The sequence below is a fragment of the Carcharhinus amblyrhynchos genome, chromosome 7 (genome assembly GCF_965287045.1).
Source record: "Carcharhinus amblyrhynchos chromosome 7, sCarAmb.v2.hapA, whole genome shotgun sequence".
Taxonomy (NCBI): Eukaryota; Metazoa; Chordata; class Chondrichthyes; order Carcharhiniformes; family Carcharhinidae; genus Carcharhinus; species Carcharhinus amblyrhynchos.
Genome location: NC_137330.1, coordinates 33,874,822 through 33,897,385, shown reverse-complemented (window position 1 = coordinate 33,897,385; position 22,564 = coordinate 33,874,822). Strand labels below are relative to the sequence as shown.

Genomic DNA, 22,564 nt, shown 5'->3' with positions numbered 1-22,564 from the left:
TATCAAAGCACCTTCTGGAACCATTCGCATAGAGGGTTACATTTGGGCTTTCTATGGGCTCCTCTTTCATACCACCCTCCCCCTCTTTCTCCATCAGATGTTCGCACTCGTGCACATCATCTTCCATGGGAATGAGGCTGGCCAGTTTCAGGTTGGAATCTCACAACCCCTGGGCAGACTTGACAGCTGGTAATAGGGCTGCCTCCCACTTAATCAGCCTGGCAGCAGTAACACCCTTCAGCCTTCCTGCCTCCAGAAGCTCAACAATACAATGGGGTGAGTGAAGGATAGTCTGTCCCATTTGGGTTATAGCCCAAGCAGCACAGTTAACTGCCTTTCACTAAGGTCTGAACTATCCGTTTCAGCACTTCCAGCGCTTTCCTTTTAATAGGATATTGCCCGTGTGGGGGATGTATGTCCCCCAAGATTTCAACTGGGGTGACAGACATGTTGGTACAGTCCTCTTTGTGTGGACCATACGTTACAGTGCAAGAGGGCCAATTTCTCTCACTTATTCCCAGTGTCCCACTTTCTGAGTGTTGTCATAGCCGCTCCAATGCCTCATCCTTTCCTATATGTATCTGTGTTCTGTGTTCCACCGGATGTCCCCTGTGGTAATATTAATAATTGCCTCTAATTGTTCCAAAATATCAATGTCTAATATATTATCCTCATGTGTTTTACAAACCCAAAGCTGTACAATTACTTTATTTCCCCCCCCACCCACCCAATCCCTTGTGCAACAGGTTGGCAAAATATTTTCGAGCTTCCCCATCTCCCTATAATCTACAAGTTTTGGGGGTCAGGAGTCAGTCCATAGAAGTGATAGATATGGATGCCCAAGTTTCAACTAAAAACTGACACTGCCAGCCCCTTAACAGTGCTGCCACAAATATTCCTGAGGGCCACTACCCATCATTGTTCAAGAAGTTTCTTGAGCTCGGAGGTTATGATCTGAACTATACTCTCTCCGTCTGTGTTGGTGTTTTGTTGGACTTGGGGCCGCTAGCAGGGGCTTTAATGGTGTTGTTCTTCTGCTGTTTGGGTCCCTGACCTTCCTTTCCTCCGCCCTTCACCCAGGAATAATTTCTGACGTATTCCAATTTTCTACAATTACCACAATGGGTCTTTGGGTTTGGTGCCACAGTCTGGTTACATTCCCGAACCAGGTGTAACCTTCCTGCCACAGTTATAACATATAACTGTTGCTACATCAGCAGCATCTTCTACAGCAGTTATGGGTTCTTAGTTCCCTGCTGCTGTTTCTCCTGAAATTCTGCTGACATAGCCCCATTCATACTTTGTCGAAAGTCCCTGCTATCGAGATACCAAGAGCTATAATCCTCTGAAGATGTCCCCCCAAATGCATCTGTTTGACGAATGCATCATCATCCTTAGAGGGATCAGAAATTCTCCCATGCACCCAGTATGTGTTCCACTTCCCCTTTGCATAATCATGAGCCTTTTCTCCCAGCTTCTGCTTGATCAGCGTAACTCAAACCCAGTTGGTCTGGGGTCTTCCTATGGCCTTCTCCCATGACTGCCTATGGTTCCATAATTTCTGGTCATTAGTCTGACCCCTCCTCATTCTCCACTGCCTATCTTGATGCATGGGAGGAAGTTGGTCAAAGACCCCTTAGATGCCTTTGCCTTAACTAAGAGAACAAAATTGTCCAGGGTCAGGCAATAGATTTCCTTAAGTTGTTGCATCTTATTCCCAAACTCAGTGCTCACACTTTTAAGTTCAAGTCTGGGCAGGGAGTCCAACAAAGTCTGTTTGCTGGAGTCTAATAAGGATTGTTCCTCCTAACAAACAGAGGTATTGCTTTGTGGGTCTGTTTTTGCAACAATTTTAACCAGTAACATTTTCTGCGGCGTTGGGTTGTTATCATAAGGTGGGGGCTGGCTATCTCCTCCGTGCCGCCTATAATTCTCCCTCTCCATAGTTATATTCTTCCCCAGGTAGATTGCTATCATCTCCTTTCTTGTGGGGACAAATCACCCTTGTGGTTTATTCAAATTTTGTGGTGTTTATGCTGCTATTCTTTGATCTGTATCATATTTCTGTTTTCATAAGATGGCGGTGACAATCACTGCCTTTTCATACTTTCATTTCAGAAATATAAGAACATTTGCTCCTGTGGCATATCTGGATTAAATCTCTTCATTGTCACCTTTTTAATCAAATCTTTGTTGTTATCCACTATTGTCTGTACTATACGTCCTTCCTTTCCCCATTTTGGTTGTCCTTCCTGTGTTTTCCTTATTGCCTTGTTTCTTAGACCTATGTACTTTATGGCCTTATTCAATGGGAATTTATAACTTCTAGGCGCAAATCACCATCAAACGCAATTTATTTCTACCTATTTGCGTGGCTGCCTTGGCCCTGCTCGTAATTTAAACTTCCGGTTTGGATTGCCGACCCATTCCTAAACCCAAGTTTTGCACGGATTAGTCTCCCTTTGTGTGGCTCTCTCAGCCTCACTTGCCATCTAAAAAGTGCTGGAGTTTTTAAACTTCCAGTTCGGATCACCAAGCCATCCAAAATCACCTCTGTTTTATTCAAATTTTTGTGCTGTTCATGTACTGTTGCTAATCTCCGATCTTTATAATATTTGTTTTCATAAGGTACTGGCAACAATCACTGCCTTTTTATACTTTCATTTTTCCTCTCCCACCCACCACAAGAACATGGTGGATGTAATTTGCGTGTTGCAGTTGTTTGAGTATCGTCCCTTCACCGGTCCAGACTCCTTCACCTATAGTTCTTTGGTACCATCACTTATGGAGTCCACTGCCTGAATTCTCCCACCAAACTAATGGGATGGTAAATAAAGATACTCACCTATCCTTAGACCTCGGTCGGTGTTGACTCCCAGGATGGCACCCTGCTCTTAGTGCCAAACTGAAGGAGGATTAGACAATGGACTTGATGCTGGACGATTTTTCAAACAAGGTGGTTTATTCAAGCTTGCAAACAGGGGTGAAGCACTCAAGATTGTTCTCAAGGTACAGGAGATTGGGAGCTACGTTTGTTTACAAAAGTTGCATATTCATCCTTCCAACTGCTTACATAACCAGCGCTCCTTTGTTCCAACCACTGCCCAGGCTGACCTTTTACATGAATTTCTGTTCTTGTGATTACCTTGCTCCCGTTGTTCTTCATTTTGGTATTTTTTGCTGATTATAAGATAGACTTGTCAATCCTGACTACTGGTCTTTCCCCCCCACACAAATTATGTCTCCTGAGTCATGTCTCACCCTTCAAGTCTTTTATGTCTCATAACAAACAGTACGATTACAATTCTGAAATGTATTGAATTAATGAAATACCGCAATGGATATGTTGTTGGTTTCTATCTTGGAAAATAGTTACTGATGTCATCTCTCTTATCATAGCTTCTACTCTTTCATTTTATCCAGCAGGCTTAATGACTTAAGGGTGGCAAGGTGGCTAGCACTAGAATTCCCATTTGCTAAATGTTTTACTTGTGGTGAAACGGGACATTTCTCAAGGTCCTGTTTGAACCTGGGTCCCTGCTTCACATCGCCAGGGACCCGGGTTCAATTCCGGCCTCGAGTCACTGTCTGTGTGGAGTTTGCACCTTCTCCTTGTGTCTGCTTGGGTTTCCTCTGGATGCCCCAGTTTCCTCCCACACTCCAAAGATGTGCGGGTTAGGTGGATTGCCCCTTAGTGTCAGGGGGATTAGCAGAGTAAATACGTGGGGATAGGGTCTGGGTGGGATTGTTTTTAGTGCAGTCTCCATGGGCTGAATGGCCTCCTTCTGCACTATAGGAATTCTATAACTGTTATAAATATAAAGCTTAACAAAAATGTCAAAAGTGCATCTCCTGCACTGGCAAACTGAGGGGTGGTTACTGTACTGTTTTCTGCATGTAAGTTTTTCAGTAGGTTTTCTCAGAAGGTGATTATGATTTCCACATTCTCAAGGTTATCATGATCTTAGCATGTCAGCTATATTCTGATTTTCAATCTGCGATGCAAAAGTTTTGCTTTCAATAAGACTTGCCCAGACATGATCTTGTTTGAATTCCCTGAGCTAATCTCTATCTGTGACTCTGCTCTGTTCTCCCTTCCCTTCCACAAATATTCTATTAGAATCATAGAATCCTACAATGCAGAAGGAGGCCATTTGGCCCATTGAGTCTGCGCTAACCACAATCCCACCCAGGCCCTATCCCCATAACACCCTGCATTTAACCCCAGTTAATCCCCCTGACATTACTGCCCCATCAGTTTGCTCTTTATCATCAGCAAAGTGACTCCACTGCAAATTGTGGGCGTGCTTATAATACATGAATTGCAGAGGTTCAAGAGGCAGCTTGCCGTTATCTTCTTAAGGGCAACTGGTGATGGCCAATAAATTCCAGCCAGGTCAGGGACACCCCTATCCCATGAAGGAATTCACAACTCTACCCAATTTCATCCTCTTCAGTGAGGGACAATTACTAAAATTCACCATCAATATTGCAATTTTTAAAATTCATTCATGGGACATGGGCGATGCTGGCTGGCCATTTATTGCCCATCCACATTATTTTAGCACTGGGATCACATTGTAGTTCAGACCAGTTAAGGACGGTAGATTTCCTTCCCTAAAAGGATATTAATGAATCAGATTTTTTTTTTCCCCTGACAATTGACAAAGTCATCAGTAGAATCTTAATTCCAGATTTTTTTATTGAATTTAAATTCAATAATCTGCCATGGCAGGATTTGAACCCAGGTCCCCGGAACATTAGTTGAGTTTCTGAATTAATAGTTCAGCGATTAATACCATTAGGTCATCACCTTCCCTTCACTTAAACATGAATCCAATGCCCCAGTGCATTTTTCTCCCCTTTTATTTAACCATAGAATACTACAGCACAGAAACAGGCGTTTTGGCCCTTCTTGGCTGTACCTAACCATTTTTCTGCCTAATCCCACTGACCTGCAACTGGACCATATCCCTCCACACTCCTCTCTTAATTGTGAAGCAGTTTTTGGCACAGCAGAATAAATATTATATTCAGCTTGATTTAAATTAACTTCAGCACATTTTACATCATGTGGAAGACTAAAAAGGATTAAATAAGTTAAAGACGACACTCTGCCATTCAAATGCAGCTGTGGGGATCCATCCTGAGTTTCTCTAGAGAAAAATTGTGTATTAAAAGTGTGTATCTGTAGATGTTGTGCAAGATTATGTTGCAAATTGTGACAAAAATGCATCTGTGTGGCTTCAAATGATGTTTGAAGTAATAATGTAAAACTAATTACTCTGATCTTAGGATGAAGCGCAGAAGTTTTGCCATTAGTACACAAAATAGATGAGACGTGTAACTTCAACAATTTATTTTAAAGATATTCTATCAACTAAGTAGACAACTGAAATACATCAAATCATTTCCTGTTCATTCCTATTGTTTGGTGCCCCTGATTTCAGTACAACACCTAAATACTAAATACTATCCAAATAAAGTGCCTATCTATTTTTATTGATCAGCGTAAGAAATACAATCAAATTATTCTTAAGTTTCAATTTGCCCTCAAGTAGTTAAATCTAAAACTTCCATGTAGCATCTCTCTCATGTTTGAGCCCATACTCACATGTGGAAACCTCAACTATTACTAGAGTTTATACATGTCCTTGAATATTCTGCATGGATTCCGATCCTCCAGAGAAAACAACTACAGACTTTTTAACTCTCAAAGCTCATATGATTGAAGTCAGGCATTAGTTTGATTTCCCTTTTCTTTGCTGACTCTCCAATATCTGGATACCTTTGCTGTGGTACAGTGACTGAAACTGTACATAGTTCTCCAATCCAAGTGTCTGATTATTATCCCCAGTTTTACCCCTATGATGTGGAGATGCCAGTGTTGGACTGGGGTAAGCACAGGTTAAAGTCCAACAGGTTTAATTGGCAGCACAAGCTTTCAAAACACTGCCCTTCATCAGATGATTGGGTGTTGTGTTCACAAACAGGGTATATAGAGACACAAACTCAACTTACAAGATAATGGTTGGAACGCAAGTCTTTACAGGTAATGAAGTCTCAAAGGTACGAACAGTGTGAGAGGAGAGAGGGCCAAGCACAGGTTAAAGAGATGTGTATTGTCTCCAGTAGGACAGTTGGTGAAATTTTGCAAGCCCAGGCAAATCGTGGAGGTTACAGACAGTGTGACATGAAGCGAGATCCCCGTTGAGACTGTCGTCATGTGTGCGGAACTTGGCTGTCAGTTTCTGCTCAGCAATTCTGCGTTGTCGTATGTTGTGAAGGCTGCCTTGGAGAACGCTTACCAGAAGATCAGAGGCTGAACGCATGTGAATGTGAAGTATTCCCCGTATGGAAGGAAACATTCCTCCTTGGTGATTGTTGAACGGTGTTCATTCATCTGCTGTCGTAGCATCTCCATGGTCTCCCCAAATGTACCATGCCTTGGGAATCCTTTCCTGCAGCGTATCAGCTAGACAACGTATGTATCGTGTACCCGGTGGATGGCGTTCTCTCGTGAGATGACGGCATCCACGTTGATCTGGCATGTTTTTTGCAGAGGTTGCCGTGGCAGAGTTGTTGTGGTCACTGTTTTCCATGGGGACCAAATTCGTACCTCAGTATGGCAACATCTTCATGCATAGGTTCAAACAAGACCCCTTCACCGCACAGGACCTTCAGCCGATGCTTTACATTAGATACATCAATGACATTTTCTTCCTTTGAACAATCACTGAAACAACTCTAAGATGCCATCACCAACTTCCATCCCAACATCAGACTCACCATGGACTACTCTCTGGAATCAGTTGCATTCTTGGACACATGCAGCTCCATCAAAGACAGTCACCTCGGTACTCCACTGTGACGCAAGCCGATGGATAACCTCACGATGCTCCACTTCTGCAGCTTCCACTCTACACATCATAGAAGTTATCCCCTACGGACAGTTTGCTCATCCACCCTGCAGTCCCTGTTTCCGTCCACACAAGGAGCAAGAATCCCGAGCCTGTTGGACAGGTTCGGGGACTGAGGCTCCTGGAACTCTACCTCCTGGATTCCTCTACTTGCCTCACTCACAGCCACACCCTCTTGTCTCTGACCACTGGCTGAATTCAAATTAGTTAGTCTAAGGGGTGTGATTGTCTCCTGAAACACAGCATCCAGGTACTTCTCCCCCTCCGATGTGTCGCAGTGTTCGAAGCTCAGAATCCAGCTCATCACCCCGAAGCCGGAGTTCCTCAAGCAACCAACACTTAGTGCAGACATGCTCACATTGGGGTCCACCAGTTCCCACATCATGCAGGAACAACACATCACCTGACCCTCCATCCTTATTTTGTTTACTTAGTTTTTAAGTTTTTACAAACTAAGGACTAAACCTACCCTGCCTCACCCATTTCCGCCTAAGCCCGTTGAGCCAAAGCCCTTCAGCTCTCACTTTGTTGCCTGCTTACTCCACTGCCTGCAAACGACGCTGCCCGCTGGATAGTGTAGCCTGATTTTTAAACCTCCCACGTGCTTAAAAATTCTTCCCAGATCATCTCGCGGTCGGCCTATTCTGCTTTTCACTTAAACTAGGGAAAAAAGAAACCCCGTGAGAAAGTAAGGAAAAAAAGTCAATCCCTTCCCTTTTTTCTCCAGCCACAAATCACTCCTCTCTGCCTTGCTCCATTTGAACAATGAGGATGATAGAACAATGATAGAAGGAAATTTGGCTGATTTTGACAATTAACTGGCTGTCTCATAGAAGACAGAGGGTGGTGATGGAAGGAAAATTTTCAGGCTGGAGGCTGGTTACCAGTGGTGTACCACAGGGTTCGGTGCTGGGTCCTCTGCTATTTGTGATTTTTATCAATGACATGGAAGAGGGGGCTGAAGGATGGGTTAGTAAATTTGCTGATGATACCAAGATTGGTAGAGTAGTGGATGAGGTGGAGGGCTCTTGCACACCGGAAAGAGACATTGATAGGGTGCAGAGCTGGGCAGAAAAGTGGCACATGGAATTTAACCCTGATAAGTGCGAGGTGATTCAGTTTGGTAGGACAACCTTGAATGCGGATCACAGGGTTAATGGCAGGGTTCGGAGGAATGTGGGGGAACAGACAGGTCTTGAGGTTCATATCCACAGATCTCTGAAGGTTGCCACTCAAGTGGATAGAGCTGTGAAGAAGGCTTATAGTGTTTATTAACAGGGGGGTTTGAGTTTAAGAGCTGTGGAGTTATGCTGCAACTATACCGGACGTTGGTGAGACCACATTTGGAATATTGTGTTCAGTTCTGGTCACCTCACTATAAGAAGGATGTGGAAACATTGGAGAAAGTGCAGAAGAGATTTACCAGGATGCTGCCTGATTTGGAGGGTAAGTCTTATGAGGAAAGGTTGAGGGAGCTGGGGCTTTTCTCTTTAGAGCGGAGGAGGATGAGAGGCGACTTAAGAGGTTTATAAGATGATGAGGGGGATAGATAGAGTGGATGTGCAGAGACTATTTCCTCACGTGGATGTAGCTGTTACTAGGGGGCGTAACTATAAGGTTCATGTTGGGATATATAGGAGAGATGTCTGAGATAGATTCTTCACTCAGAGTGGTTGGGGCATGGAATGCTCTGCCTGCTGTGATAGTGGAGTTGGACACTTTAGGAACTTTCGAGCGGTCACTGGATAGGCACATGGAGCACACCAGAGTGACAGGGAGTAGGATAGCTTGATCTTGGGTTTGGACATAGCTCGGCACAACACCGAGGGTCAAAGGGCCTGTACTGTTCTATGTTTCTATGTAAATGAGGAGGATCGCAACATGCACCTCTAGACGCTGAAAGACACCCTCACAAGCACAGGGTATGGCACTTGACTCATCAATTGACAGTTCTGATGTGCCACAGCGAAAAACTGCACCGTCCTCCTCAGAATACAAGCACGGGACACAGCGGACAGTGTACTCTTCGTCATCCAGTACTTCCCCAGAGTGGAGAAACCGCCACAGTCTTCAACAAGTCATTGAAGAAAACGAACATCTCGCCAAGGCCATCCCCACACCAATACTTCTCGCCTTCAAACAATCGCACAACGTCAAACAGACCATTGTCCTCAGCAAACTACCCAGCCTTCAGGCAAACAGTGACCACGACACCACACACCCTACTACAGCAACCCCTGCAAGACGTGCTGGATCATCAACACAGATGCCATCATCTCACGAGAAAACACCATCCACCAGGAACACGGTACATACTCCTGCGACTCGGCCAATGTTGTTTACCTGATGTGCTGAAGGAAAGGATGTTCCGAGGCATGGTACATTGGAGACACCGTGCAGATGCTATGACAATGGATGAATGAACGTCGCTCGACAATCACCAGGCAGGAGTGTTCCCGTCCAGTCGAGGAACATTTCAGCAGTCACGGGCATTCAGCCTCTGATGTTCAAGTAAGCCTTCTCCAAGGTGGCCTTCACGACAGATGACAACGCAGAATCGCTGAGCAGAAGCTGGTAGCCAAGTTCCGCACACATGAGGATGGCCTCGACCAGGATCTTAGGTTCATGTCACACTATCTGTAACCCCCACAACTTGCCTGGGCTTGCAAAATCTCATAACAGTCCTGGCTGGAGACAATATATATCTCTCTCCACTCACATTATCTATATTTTTAAGACTTGGTTACCTGTAAAGAGTTGCATTCCAACCATTATCTTGTAAATTGAGTTTGTGTCTATACATGCCCTGTTAGTGAACACATCTCCCACCATCTGATGAAGAGGCAGCACTCCAAAAGCTTGTGCTGCCAAATAAAGCTGTTGGACTTTAATGTGGTGTTGTGATACTCCTTTATGTGCTTACCCCTAACTATACATCCCAGGCTGCTGTTAGCCCTCCTTACACACTATCTCACTGGATTCAGTCAGCTAACTGTCAATACACTCAAATCTCTCTCTCTCTTATAGCCTATTCTGTTTATATTCCCACTGCTTACTTCACTAGTTTCAGAACTTTGTATTTATTAACAGTAAATGCCATTTGACAATCATATGTCCAGATTTCCAATCTCTTACATTTGGTGTAGATCCTCCATGATTTCAATTTGCTTTTAAATTTGGAAGCACTTGCAAATTTAGGTAAACAGTGCAAGTCCCAGCAGTGAGCTACTTTTGACCTATCACTATTGATCCTTTGCCCTCTTGATGCAGTTCTCATGCTTCAAATCCACATGTGATGCTTCCTAATGTTTACTGTGACTTGTTAACTTGAGGACTAATACTTCAGTCAGGTGGTATCACGAGCCTTGCTGCCTGATTTCAAAAATATATTCTATGTACAAACAACAGACTACCTAAAAAAATCTAAAATATTTAAGGCTATCAAATTGGTAACATTAAATTAAATTATAAGGGTACATCTATTAACTTAACCATAGTGTCTATCTACTTGTAATTCCAGAACAGGAGATGCTTGGCAACGGTGAACATTGTTTGACTGGATCCTTTTGTAGCATGGTGTTATTATTCCATGTCTCAGCATTTCACAGCCCCTACATGTCAGTGTTTGCTGTTCATTTATAAGTCAACATGCGTTGCAAATCCACACCTCTGTTGGTTTGGGTGGCCTTCTCTCATCACAGCCATCGGATTCTTTGGGTAAACAGGTCCCAGACACGTTTAGTGTAAAACGAAATCTTTCGGTTTGATCTTGATTTGGATATCATCCAGGTTGCAAAGTGCTTCAGTTTGTTTTTGATCTGACTTGGTCTGAATGATGCAATGGTATATCTCTTCTTACGGTCTCCACTGTTGTTGATGGAATTCTGGAAATGCTGTGGTGATCCGGCAGCTTAAAAAAAAGAATGGAGGGTTTGACAACATTCTTTACGCAAAAAGTTCTGAGTCACAGATATTAATAGATTTTAACATGTTCACAAATATAAACTTTATATGTAAAGCTCAGCCAAAGTCAGAGAGACCAATTGGTATTAGGTCCAATAAATTGGAACACTGTTGGCAGAAGGACACATATTTGCAGATGGTTCTTGCCAAACTCAAAAACAGAGCTTGAAAGTTCAAAAAATGGGACTGGGTGGTTTGGTCAGAGATTGGGGCAAGGGTGGTGGTGGGGTGGGGAGAAATTTAAGACCCTTGGGAAACATGAGCAGGGAATTTTAAATCAATGGGGGAGCCCAATTCAAATTCTGTTAATTAAATGTCCTGCCTCTCCAAGGTGGGACACATGAACATCCTCAAAATTTGCTGCTGTGAAAGAGGTTAATTGTATGCTGGAGATGTTTCTCATAGCATTGAATCCTGCGTTGGTATCAGCATTACAATCAGACCAAAAGCCTCAAGAAACAAAAAATAAAGAGTAATATGATACCGAGCATAATGAAATGCAAAGTACTAACCATTGCGAGTGGTTAGGAAGTGACTTCAGCCAAGCAACTCAGGCTTGAAAGGTAATCATAAAAAAGAAAGCATTGGATTTCACAAACACATAAATACTTTGTGATACGGCTAGATTAATAACTCCTCTGGAAAATAAAAGAATGGTCTGATAAAACCGATCCAGCCCATCTATCTTGACCCGTACCGTGGATCTAGCAGTGCACTAGTTCAAATGCAACAATGACAGCTAGGAATTTAAGTTAATTAAATACATTTTGAACAAAAAGATAGTATCAATAATGGTGATCAAAAGATAAGCAAAATGGAGCTAAAACCCTATCTTATTCCCTAATGCCCTTGAGGAAAGATAATTAGCTGACCTTGCTTAGTATATTATGTGCTTGGCACTAAGTTGATCTTTCTCTACACCCTAGCTATGACTGTAACACCACATTCTGCACTCGCCTTTCCTTCTCAATGTACAGTATGCTTTGTCTTTGTAGTGTGTATGAAACAATACTTTTCACTGTATACTAATATACGTGACAATAATAAATCAAATCAAAATAATTCTGGGCCCACTGCAATATAGTTGATTCTTAACTATCTTTTTTTTATCAAATTGTCACATGAATGTTAGGTGGGAATTTCCAACCCCTTCTGTGTGCTGATCTTCTGTCAGTGGTGTTTCCAATTGTTTGTGTCCTCTGCCATCAGATAAGCAGTGGAGCAGGTGGATTATTATTCAATTGTCAAAGGCTGCTCTGCAAAGAATCAAGTTGTTTTTACCATGGTGTCTACAGCACTGCTACTGCCCCAAGAAATGAGGGTGGGCCTGGGTAAGATGTAATGTCAAGTGTCGGTGCAGAGTTAATGGGTGGAATGACCTCCTTCTGCACTGCAGTGACTCTATCTTTGCATAGTCAACTACTCAAGAAGCATTTATTCTTGTTTAACATGTCCGGATCAGTTATGTAGCTGCAGTAACTGGCCAAAGCAAGAATCCTGTGGAGCAACAAGCGCTCATTTTCACATGCATATTATCAGAATGAATGCAACTTTAGTACTGAATGCCAATTTGGAGGCGTCAAATTATAAATTTAATGGACTGGGCACAATTCATGTTTTGGAATACATATCTCCCAGAAGCTGCACTGATGATGAGGAGCTGCGAGCTAGTGTATACAGTTGGCACATTGGTCACAGAATCTAAAATCTAAATGGGTGTGGGGGTGTGGTGGTGGTAAATAAAATGAAATGGACTAAAACATATGTAAGCCGCAATTCTCCAGTTTTGCACATCCCTCTGCTGCTGCTAGTGAGAATGGAGAATTTGATGCTTAGCCTAATCTCTGTTCATAGCAGCGGACCGCAGGCAAGGTTGGAGAATTCTGGCTGTAGTGTCCCTGATAACTAAATGTCAGGTAAATATAAGTTTTGAGTAACATGTAGCTTTTAAACATTCTGACTTTTTACTTAATAAACTTCACCTTCTTGATGAGGTGTTGGAGTAATTGCCTTATCCTCAGATTGGTCATCACCATCACTGATCTTCTGTTGAAAGAGAAATATAATGAAATAAAATGCCTTCTTTCAGATCCAGGCTGCATCAGCTATTATGATCCACCTTTAGAACAACATTGCTAAAGTTCTCAGTTGTACTTTTCACATCTGACCAATATTTCATGATGTCCAACATCTCGTTCCATACTAGCAGGATTTCTGCTCACGTGATCAAGTATATTTCTCTACCAGGATCTCATTTTATCATCAATGCATAAATAACTAACTTAAATGAATTTAAGCTGCTGTTCCTTAAACAACAGGTTAATACTTTAAAATACTTCTAATTAGAAGTATTACTCTGCTCTCTTTTAAAAAGGATTTGTTCATCCATTTATTCACCAATCTTTAGCCAAAACTGCCGATGATCCATCTTAGCTCCTCCAGGGGTCCCCAGCTGCGGATGCCAATCTTCAGCCAATTCAATTCCTACCAAGGGACATTAGGAAACAACTGAAGGTACGGGAGTACTGCAAAAACTATGGACCCCTAACATTTCAGCAATCATACTGAAGACTTGTACTGCAGAACTAGCTGTGACCCTAGCCAAGCTATTCCAATACAGCATGAGCATCTACCTGACATTGCTGCCCTGTCCAAGAAAAGCACAATGAATCAATGTGGCCAATTACTACCCCATCAGTTTGCTCTTTGTCATCAGCAGTGTGATGGAAGGTGTCATTGATAATACTTAAAGTGGCTCTTATCAATGGCTTGTGCATTTTGAGTTATGCCAGTGGCATTCTGTTTCTGACCTCATTACAGACTTGGCCCATACGTGGACAAAAGAACTGAACTCATAAGGGAAGATGAGTGACTATCCTTGACTGAGTGTGGCATAAAGGGAGTCATTGAGAATCAGGGGTAAAAATCGCCAAAAGGTGGACTCATACCTGCCACAAAGGAAAATGGTTTTGGTTGTTGGAGGCCAATGGTCTCAGTCCCCCGGATATCACTACAGGGTAATGTCCAAGGCCCAAACATCTTCAGCTGTTTCAATGACCTTTCTCCATCATAAAGTCAGATGTGTGGATGTTTGCTGATGATTGCACAGTGTTTAATATCATGTGCAACACCTGAGATACTGATCACAGTCCATGTCCAAATGTAGCAATACCTGACAGCAGTCAGGCTGGGACTGATGAATCATAAGGAGCATTCATGCCACACAAGTGCAGGCAATGACCATTTCCAACAAGAGGTAATCTAAGCATCTTTCCTTGAAATTCAATGGCCATTATCATTGCTGAGTTCCCCACTATCAACATCCTGGGTGTTAGCTTGACCTGAAACTGAACTGTACCAGCCATATAAATACAGTGGCTACAAGAGCAATTCAGAGACTGAGAATTCTGAATTCCTCCAGATTCCCCAGAGGCTGTCCACCATTTAGAATGCACAAGTCAGGCATGTGACAAAATACTTCTCATTTGCCTTGATGCGAACTGCTCAATAACTCACAAAAAACTCAATACCATCGTAGACAAAACAGTCCACTTTTGTTTGTTTATTTATTAGTGTCACATATCAGCACTGCAATGAAGTTACTGTGAAAATCCCCAAGTTGCCACACTCTAGCATGTTCGGGAGGCTGGGAGATGCACCCAACCAGCACACCTTTCAGTGGGAGGAAACTGGAGAACACAGAAGGAATGACGTGGAGAGAAGATGTAGACTCCCAATAACAGTGACCCAAGCTGGCAATCAAACCTGGGTCCCTGGAGCTGTGAGACAGCAGTGTTAACCACTGTGCCACCATGCTGCCCACTTGTTCAGCACACCATCCACCAACTTCAACATTCACTCCCTTTATCATTTACACAGTGGTAGCAGCCACTAATATATACAGGATGCATTGCAGCAATTAATGTATATACTAAGATGCACTTACTCCATGCACCACACTCCAGCGCCCGCTCAGGTATACTGAGGGAGAATTTAGCATGGCCAATGCACCTAACCAGCACATCTTTCGAACTGTGAGAGGAAACCGGAGTGCCCAGAGGAAACCCATGCAGACACAGGGAGAATGTGCAAACTCCACACAGACAGTGATCCAAGCTGGGAATCGAACCCGGGTCCCTAGTGCTGTGAGGTAGCAGTGTTAATCACTGTGGCACCATGCCGAGACCCAAAGTTTCTCTTAAATATTTTCATGCTATGCACCACAATATCCATGAAGAAGAACTGCATCTTACTCTGCGACCCATGAATAATTCTAAACACAACTTGGGAGTGATTGCAACTGCTCAAATTTGACATTTTCACTTTCCACATTGCATTGATTCATTGAATTTTGTTTTTGAAAAGTTCAATTTTGGGATCTGGACATTCTGGCAAAATCATCTCGATTTGCCTTTGAGAAACTGGTGGTGATCTTTGTTCCTGAATTACTGCAATGCATCTGGTGGTGTTATTCCTACAATTCTATCATTACGTAGGGAGTTCCATGATTCTGACTCAGCGTTAATGAAGGAATGGCGATAACTCTCCCAGTCAGGATGTAGATTGACATGAATAGGCATCTTGTGTTGGGGTGTGCCCATGCCCCTGTTGTGTTTGTCATTATTGATGGTGCAGGTCAGGAAATGAGCCACTCACCAAAGCATAGAAATAAATACCTGGCTTTTCATCTGAACTAGCAACTATAGCATTAATATAGATGGTGTAGTGAAATTGCTCCAGTTCCTGCACGTTGCAACAGGACTAAAAACAGTTTTGTTTCATTTACAACCTGACAATGTACTGTCAGATAACAAAGTATCTCGCTGTCATGAAAAAGAACACTGCATACCTGCATGTAGTATAGCACTTCATCGTCTTCTACCCCCCAAGCTGAGAAATGACCAGCATTCATCCGATGTTTTACGGGAGTCTTTGCTATTTTATAATTGCAACTTCTCCTGGGAGGGAGTGGTATCAATATTCTTGGAGAAAAGATAATTTTTCTATAAAGTAATTCCAGTAACAGACAAAATTAATATAATTGTCATGGCATATTACAAGATCTATGAAACTCCAAAAAAAAATCAGTTTTCTGAAGTCTGCCAGTTGTATACATTTAGAATTAAACAAAATGTTACACACTTCATGCAAAATGAAATGCAAAGAATTGTGTGTGGTAAACCCCAATATAAGAACAATAAACATATTATCATTAGATCAGGTACATTAATCTACGCAGCAATAAATATTCGTAAATATTAAACAGAATTTAAAAATCGAGTGGGATTCTCAGACCACGCTCACATGAAAACCATAGAACCGTGCCCAAGATCAATGGACCTTTGCATGGTCCATCCCTCCCACCCACCATGCTTCCCACGGCAGGCAGGATGGGAGAACTCCTCCCTCCAGTGGGTGCCAGGCATAAACACAGGTGAACAGTGAAAAGACGTGTTAAATCATAGAGTTGGGGAATTAAAATTTGAACAGAGACAGAGAGATACATTCAATCGACTAGTAATTTGTTGTTGTCTTTGGGCACCTACTTCCACCTCTTGGGGTCTTTCTGCGCTGCTGGCTTCTTCCTGCATGGCCCTCACGGTGCTGTGACATTACAATAGTGTGCAATCAGGGTCATCCCTGCATGGCCTGGCAGTGGCATCACTGAATCCCTCACTACTAACATCCTGGGATATATTATTGAACAGTAACTGAACTCAACCAGTCATATAAATACTGTGGCTACAAGAGCAATTCAAACATGGAGTTGTGTAGTGAGTACATCATCTCCTGACTCCCCAAACCTCTTCACAATTTACAAGGCACAGGTCAGGATGCAATAGAATATGCTCTCCACTTGCCAGGATGAATGCAGCTCCAATCATACTCAAGATGTTCAACACCATTCAGGACAAAGCAGCCCTCTTGATGTAGTTCTTAAACATTAACCCCTCCATCTCTGGCATACAGTGACCGCAGTGTGAAACATCTACAAGGTGCATTGCTGTAATTCGCCAAGTCCTCTTGTGAGTTACAGCAATGCGTCTTTGATTTCATGTCTCACAAATTTGATTGATTTATTTGAAGGGGTAAGCAAGAAGTAAATGAGGACAGTGCAGTTGGTGTTGTCTAAATGGACTTTAGCAAGGCCTTTGATCAGGTACCGCATGGTAGATTGTTGCACAAGGTTAAATCTCTCAGGATCCTTGGTGAGGTAGCTAAATGGATACAAAATTGGCTTGATAACAGAAGCCAGAAGGCGGTTGTACAGGGTTGTTTTTCAAACTGGAGACCTGTGACCAACGGTGTCCCTCAGAGACCGGTGCTGGGTCCACTGTTATTTGTCATTTATATCAATGATTTGAATGACAATATCTGAGGCATGGTTAACAAATTTGCACATGACACCAAGATTGCTGGCATAATGGACAGTGAAGACAGTTATCTTGGATTGCAACGGGATCTTGATCAGTTGGGCTGACAAATGGCAGATGGAGTTTAATTTAGATAACTGCGAGGTGATGCATTTTGGAAGACTGGTAGATTCAGGCGCCCCCATATGCACTCAGCCTGAAAAAAAATTTGCAGGTCTGAATCGCGCAGTGGGTGCAACTTAGCATGCCCAAAACGATCGAAGCTCTGAACTGCGCATGCACAGTTGGAATCAAATTTGAAGAAGTGCGCCTGCGTCAGATCGCTCCCGGGCCGCAGAAAGTGGAGAAAGTGACCCGGGAGCCAAAAGTGGGAGTGAAGGTCCCTACAGGCATCATTTTCCTCCTTATCCACTCACCACACCCGCTACCCAAACCGATTGTGACCCCTTGCCCCCCCACCACACCCTGCTACCTAGACTGATTGTGACCCCCTGCTCCCCCCACCAGACATCCATCTGCCCCCCCCTTGCCTACTGGAGAGCGATTTGGCCTCCCTCCTGCCCCCACTGCCCATCAGAGATATATCTTACCCGCCGCCTTCCTTCCCCCACTCCAGAGAATGGTCTGGCCTCACTCACACCCCCTTTCAGAGAACGAACAGCCCTCCCTCCCCTCGCCCCCATCAGAGAATGATCTGACCCGCCTCCTCCTTACCTCTTACTCAACAAGACAACGATTAGCCCTCCTACCTCCCTGCCCTCTACCTCCCTCCCCACCAGAGAATGACCTGATGCGCCTCCCTCCTCCCCCTCACCAACAGCCAACGATCGGGCCTCCTTCTCACCCCTCCCCACGAGAATGATCTGACCCGCCTCCCTCCCCACCCCCAAACACTGATCTGAGTCAGAGAGCCGTTGGAAGCTCTGAACTCGCCTTTTCAACAGATGGAGCACCCGATTCAGGCTTTTATTCCGTAAGTTTATTTTGCCTGATTCTGGATCGGCGAACGCGGTGGTAAAGGGGGAAATACTTATAAAGCTGGGGGAGCAGTTCATTAATTCAACTGAAATACATGCAAATTGATATCAATCGCTGTTGTGCCCATTTCGGGCAGGAATCGGATAGCTGCCACTCCCAGGTTTCGGTAAAATGGCAATCTGTGTGGATGTGGGCGCAGATCGCATTAATAAGAACATAAGAAATAGGAGCAGGAGTAGGCCATCTAGCCCTTCGAGCCTGCCCCACCATTCAATAAGATCATGGCTGATCTGACGTGGCTCAGTTCCACTTTCCCGCCTTCTCCCCATAACCCCCAATCCCCTCGCTTATCAAAAACCTATCTACCCGCGTCTTAAATATATTTAGCGAGTCAGCCTCCACCACTTCAACGGGCAGAGAATTCCAGAGATTCACCACCCTTTGAGTGAAGGAACTGTTCTAAACTCCCCCCACCTTATCTTGAGGCTGTGCCCTCTAGTCCTACTGTCCTTTCTGAGCGGGAAGAGCCTCTCCACCTCTATCCTATCCATCCCATTCATCGTCTTATATGTCTCAATGAGATCTCCCCTCATTCTTCTAAACTCTAACGAGTACAAGCCTAGTTTATTCAGCCTCTCCTCATAGCTCAACCCCCTCAACTCTGGTATCAGCCTAGTGAACCTCCTCTGCACTCCCACCAAGGCCAAAATATCCTTGCAAAAGTGCGGCGACCAAAACTGCACACAGTACTCCAGCTGCGGCCTCACCAGTGCCCTGTACAGTTGCAGCAAGACCTCCGTACTTTTATATTCAATCCCCCTCGCTATGAAGGCCAGCATCCCATTTGTGTTCCTGACCACCTGCTGCACCTGCAGGCTGGGTTTTTGCGACTCATGCACAAGGACCCCAAGGTCCCTTTGCACCGTAGCATGCTGCAGTTTTTCGCATTAATGGCCTCACACCTGACTTTACTATGACGCAATAGTAAAATAGGGCCCTCTGACTCAAATTGGTGGTGGGGGACAGTTGGAGGAAGTGGGTCAGATCATTCTCTGGTGGGGAAGCGGGGAGGGATGGAGGTCCAATCGTTGTCTGGTGGTGGGGGGAACAGGATTGTCGATCGCTGTCTGGGAAGGGAGGAGGAGGCGGGTCAGATGATCCTCTTGGGGGGGGCGGGGGGGAGGGACTGGGGGAGCGGCCCCAGATCATTCTCTGATGGGGTGGGGGGGAGGGAGGCCAGATCGCTCTCTGGTAAGGAGTTGGGGGGGGAGGGGTCGTGATCGGTCTGGGTAGCGGGGAGGGGGTTGGTGGATAAGGGGGACAGTGATGACTGGACCATTGCTCCCGCTTTTCGCTCCCAGGCCACTTTCTCCATTTTCTGCAGCCCAGGAGCGATCTGACACTGGCGCGTTTTTTCAAATTTTTTCCAACTGTGCATGTGCAGTTCAGAGCTCCAATCGTTTTGGGCGTGCTAAGACCCGCCCACAGTGCAATTCAAACCCACATTTTTTTTTCAGGCTGAGTGCGTATGGGGGTGCCTGAAAGCAGATTTCCAATTCGGATGTGAATTATGCCCAGATTCAGCACTCAGAATGAAAATGGTTAAATCAGGTCCTTTACTGTCACTTCTTCACTTGTCACTGGGTTAAATCCCTTTGTGAGAGTGCCTGTATGACATAGAATTCAGTGGTTCAAGTGCAGTTAGAGTTGGGCGTTATCTTGCTCGCATAAACAAATAAAAATATCTTTGGGTTAATATGGCTTTCCGGAATTTTCTTCTGTTGTAATTTGAAATAAATACTTACAATAAACACGTCCTGCAAATGTTTATAACTTTTGTAGGCATCGGAATGTGTATTCTATTAATTTTATCTGTCAGGAGCTATGAAGATGCAAACATTGTTCATTAGGATAATTGAAAGGCAGAATCAAACCTTTTCGGCATGAAGTTGATAGTTGACGGAGCCACCAGCTTGCGATTTTCTTGGCCGATCGCATCCTCAGTGGCGGATGGTGCAACCTGGAACTGGACACAAATGGGAATGAATTTGACTCTCTCCTGAGCGCTGTGGGTTTACAATGAGTTCTTGCATTGCTACATGCAAATTTCAGAAGGCATTTGGGAGGAATAGCAGCATGAAAACTGATGTCATTGCCTTCCCAGGACAAAATAAACTGGGAGGAAGATTTCTCTATCGGTAAGGGATGGAATAGACACGTTCTCACCAAACTGGGCTTCCAGCTAGTTTCCACTTGGAACACTTAACTGCCCAGTACAACGAAGCGAAAGCAATAGTGCTCCTCTACTCTTGCCAGTAATTTCAATATCTTAATACCTCAGAACAGCACTTTCAGATTGTTAGCATTTTTACATCAGATTGTATATTCCTGTGGTTTTTCAAATTGTCAAATTGATGCTGTGGACTCTCACTCACCAGGAATTATGTTAAGACCGTGCAAATGAATTATGGGTAGAATGCAGCACAAGAAGCTTCTTAGCCCAATTGTTTAAACTGGATTCAAACTCAAAGCTCAGAGGTAAAGTGATACTGGGGGCCATTTGCAAACTGAGAGTACACTGGGTGGGCTGTGGGCCGGTCCATCTGCTCCACCCAGTCAGTTTTTGAGGACAGGTCTCATTCACACTGAATGGGTGAACTGCTAGCACCGTGTGTTCATCAGAGCTCGATGGTTGGAAGGGTAGGTAATCTGATGGGGCAGCTAATCAGAAATCAGTCAGGTGCAGCACCTCAGAAAGGGCGGGTGAAAGTTCTGGGAGTGAAATGAAGCCGCAGTTTACAACAGCAAGGAAACTGTTTCCAATCTCCGCCCCTGCCCCCTTCAACAGCAAGGAAGTGACATATTAGAAGCGAAGGTTCAAAACATGTAAGTGACCGTAGCCAAAATAAAAACCAAACTGACTTCCAGCCTTCCCTAATTGAAGCTAAGGTTCATGCTCTAGACTTACAATACCCAGAGTTTGTGGCTGGGTTGAGGGTGGTAGCAAAGCAGAGACTAGGATGAAAATGGAACCAGTGTCCTGACCCAAGACTCTCGCCGGCTAAGGTGAGGTGCTGTGAAAATTGGAATGGAAAGAATTCCAGCGACAAGTTAGCAACTCAGTATTATGTGATTTTGGTTCTGTTACAACCAGTATATGTCTAAAACCAGGGCAGTAAAGAGATAAGAATCAGCCCCAATTTTTTTACACAACTCCTGTCACCCAGTTGCAGAAAGAGCCTTTCTGTGGTTTGGGAACGAATTGGAGGAATACACAGAAAGGTCAAATGGTTTTAACATTGAAGTCTTTGAAATAACCAAGATGTTTTATCCTATCTTGCACTGTGCTGGCATCACTCCCACGCTTGAAAGTCCACATACGCAAACCTGACCGACATCCTAACACAGAGCTAACTCCATCTTGCCTTTTTTTAAAAGCTTATGTGTGGGTCATAAGTCAGGCTTACATAAACACTGTAATGAAGTTACTGTGAAATTCCACTAGTCACCACATTCCGGCACCTGTTCAGGTCAATGCACCTAACCAGCATGTCTTTCAGACTTTGGGAGGAAACTGGAACACCCTGGGAAACCCACACAAACATGGGGAGAATGTGCAAACTCCACATGGACAGTGACCCAAGCCGTCAAGGTAATATTGAGGAAGCAGGGGGGCTGCAGAAGGATTTGGGCAGGTTAGGAGAGTTGGCAAAGAAGTGGCAGATTGAATACAATGTGGAAAAGTGTGTGATGTTATGCATTTTGGAAGGAGGAATGGAGTCATAGACTATTTTCTAAATGGGGAAATGCTTTGGAAATCAGAAGCGCAAAGGGACTTGGGAGTCCTCATTCAAGATTCTCTTGAGGTTAACATGTAGGTTCAGTCGGCAGTTAGGAAGGCAAACGCAATATTTGCATTTATGTTGAGAGGGCTAGAATACAAGAGCAGGAATGTACTTCTGAGGCTGTAAAAGGCTCTGGTCAGATCCCATTGGAGTATTGTGAGCAGTTTTGGATCCCGTATCTCAGGAAGGGTGTGCTGGTCTTGGAGGAGTCCAGCATGATCCCTGGAATGAAGAGCTTGTTGTGTGAGAAATGGTTGAGGATTCTGGGTCTGTACTCATTGGAGTTTAGAAGGAAGGTGGGGGGGGGGCGGATCTTATTGAAACTTACAGGATACCAACAGGCCTGGATAGAGTGGATTTGGAGAGGATTCTTCCACTAATAGGAAAGACTGGAAGCAGAAAACTAGAACTAGAAAATCCCATCCCCGTATCTGTCCAGGAGAGGAGGCTGAGCTGGTTTGTTGTCACTGACTCAAGTGATTCC

The 22,564-nt window shown here is 44.1% G+C and overlaps 1 protein-coding gene across 1 annotated transcript in view; it reads right to left on the bottom strand.

The window, feature by feature from the left end:
* Positions 1-10,417: 10,417 nt before the first annotated feature.
* Positions 10,418-22,564, bottom strand: part of LOC145345360 (uncharacterized) — a 79,007-nt gene continuing 66,860 nt past the window's right edge. The window contains exons 17-20 of the mRNA XM_080193177.1: positions 20,170-20,261; positions 15,733-15,886; positions 12,866-12,929; positions 10,418-10,830 (exon numbers count right to left, since the gene is read on the bottom strand). Coding sequence (XP_080049303.1) covers positions 10,616-10,830; positions 12,866-12,929; positions 15,733-15,886; positions 20,170-20,261 — 525 coding nt within the window. The 3' untranslated portion in view covers positions 10,418-10,615. The remainder of the gene's footprint in view (positions 10,831-12,865; positions 12,930-15,732; positions 15,887-20,169; positions 20,262-22,564) is intronic.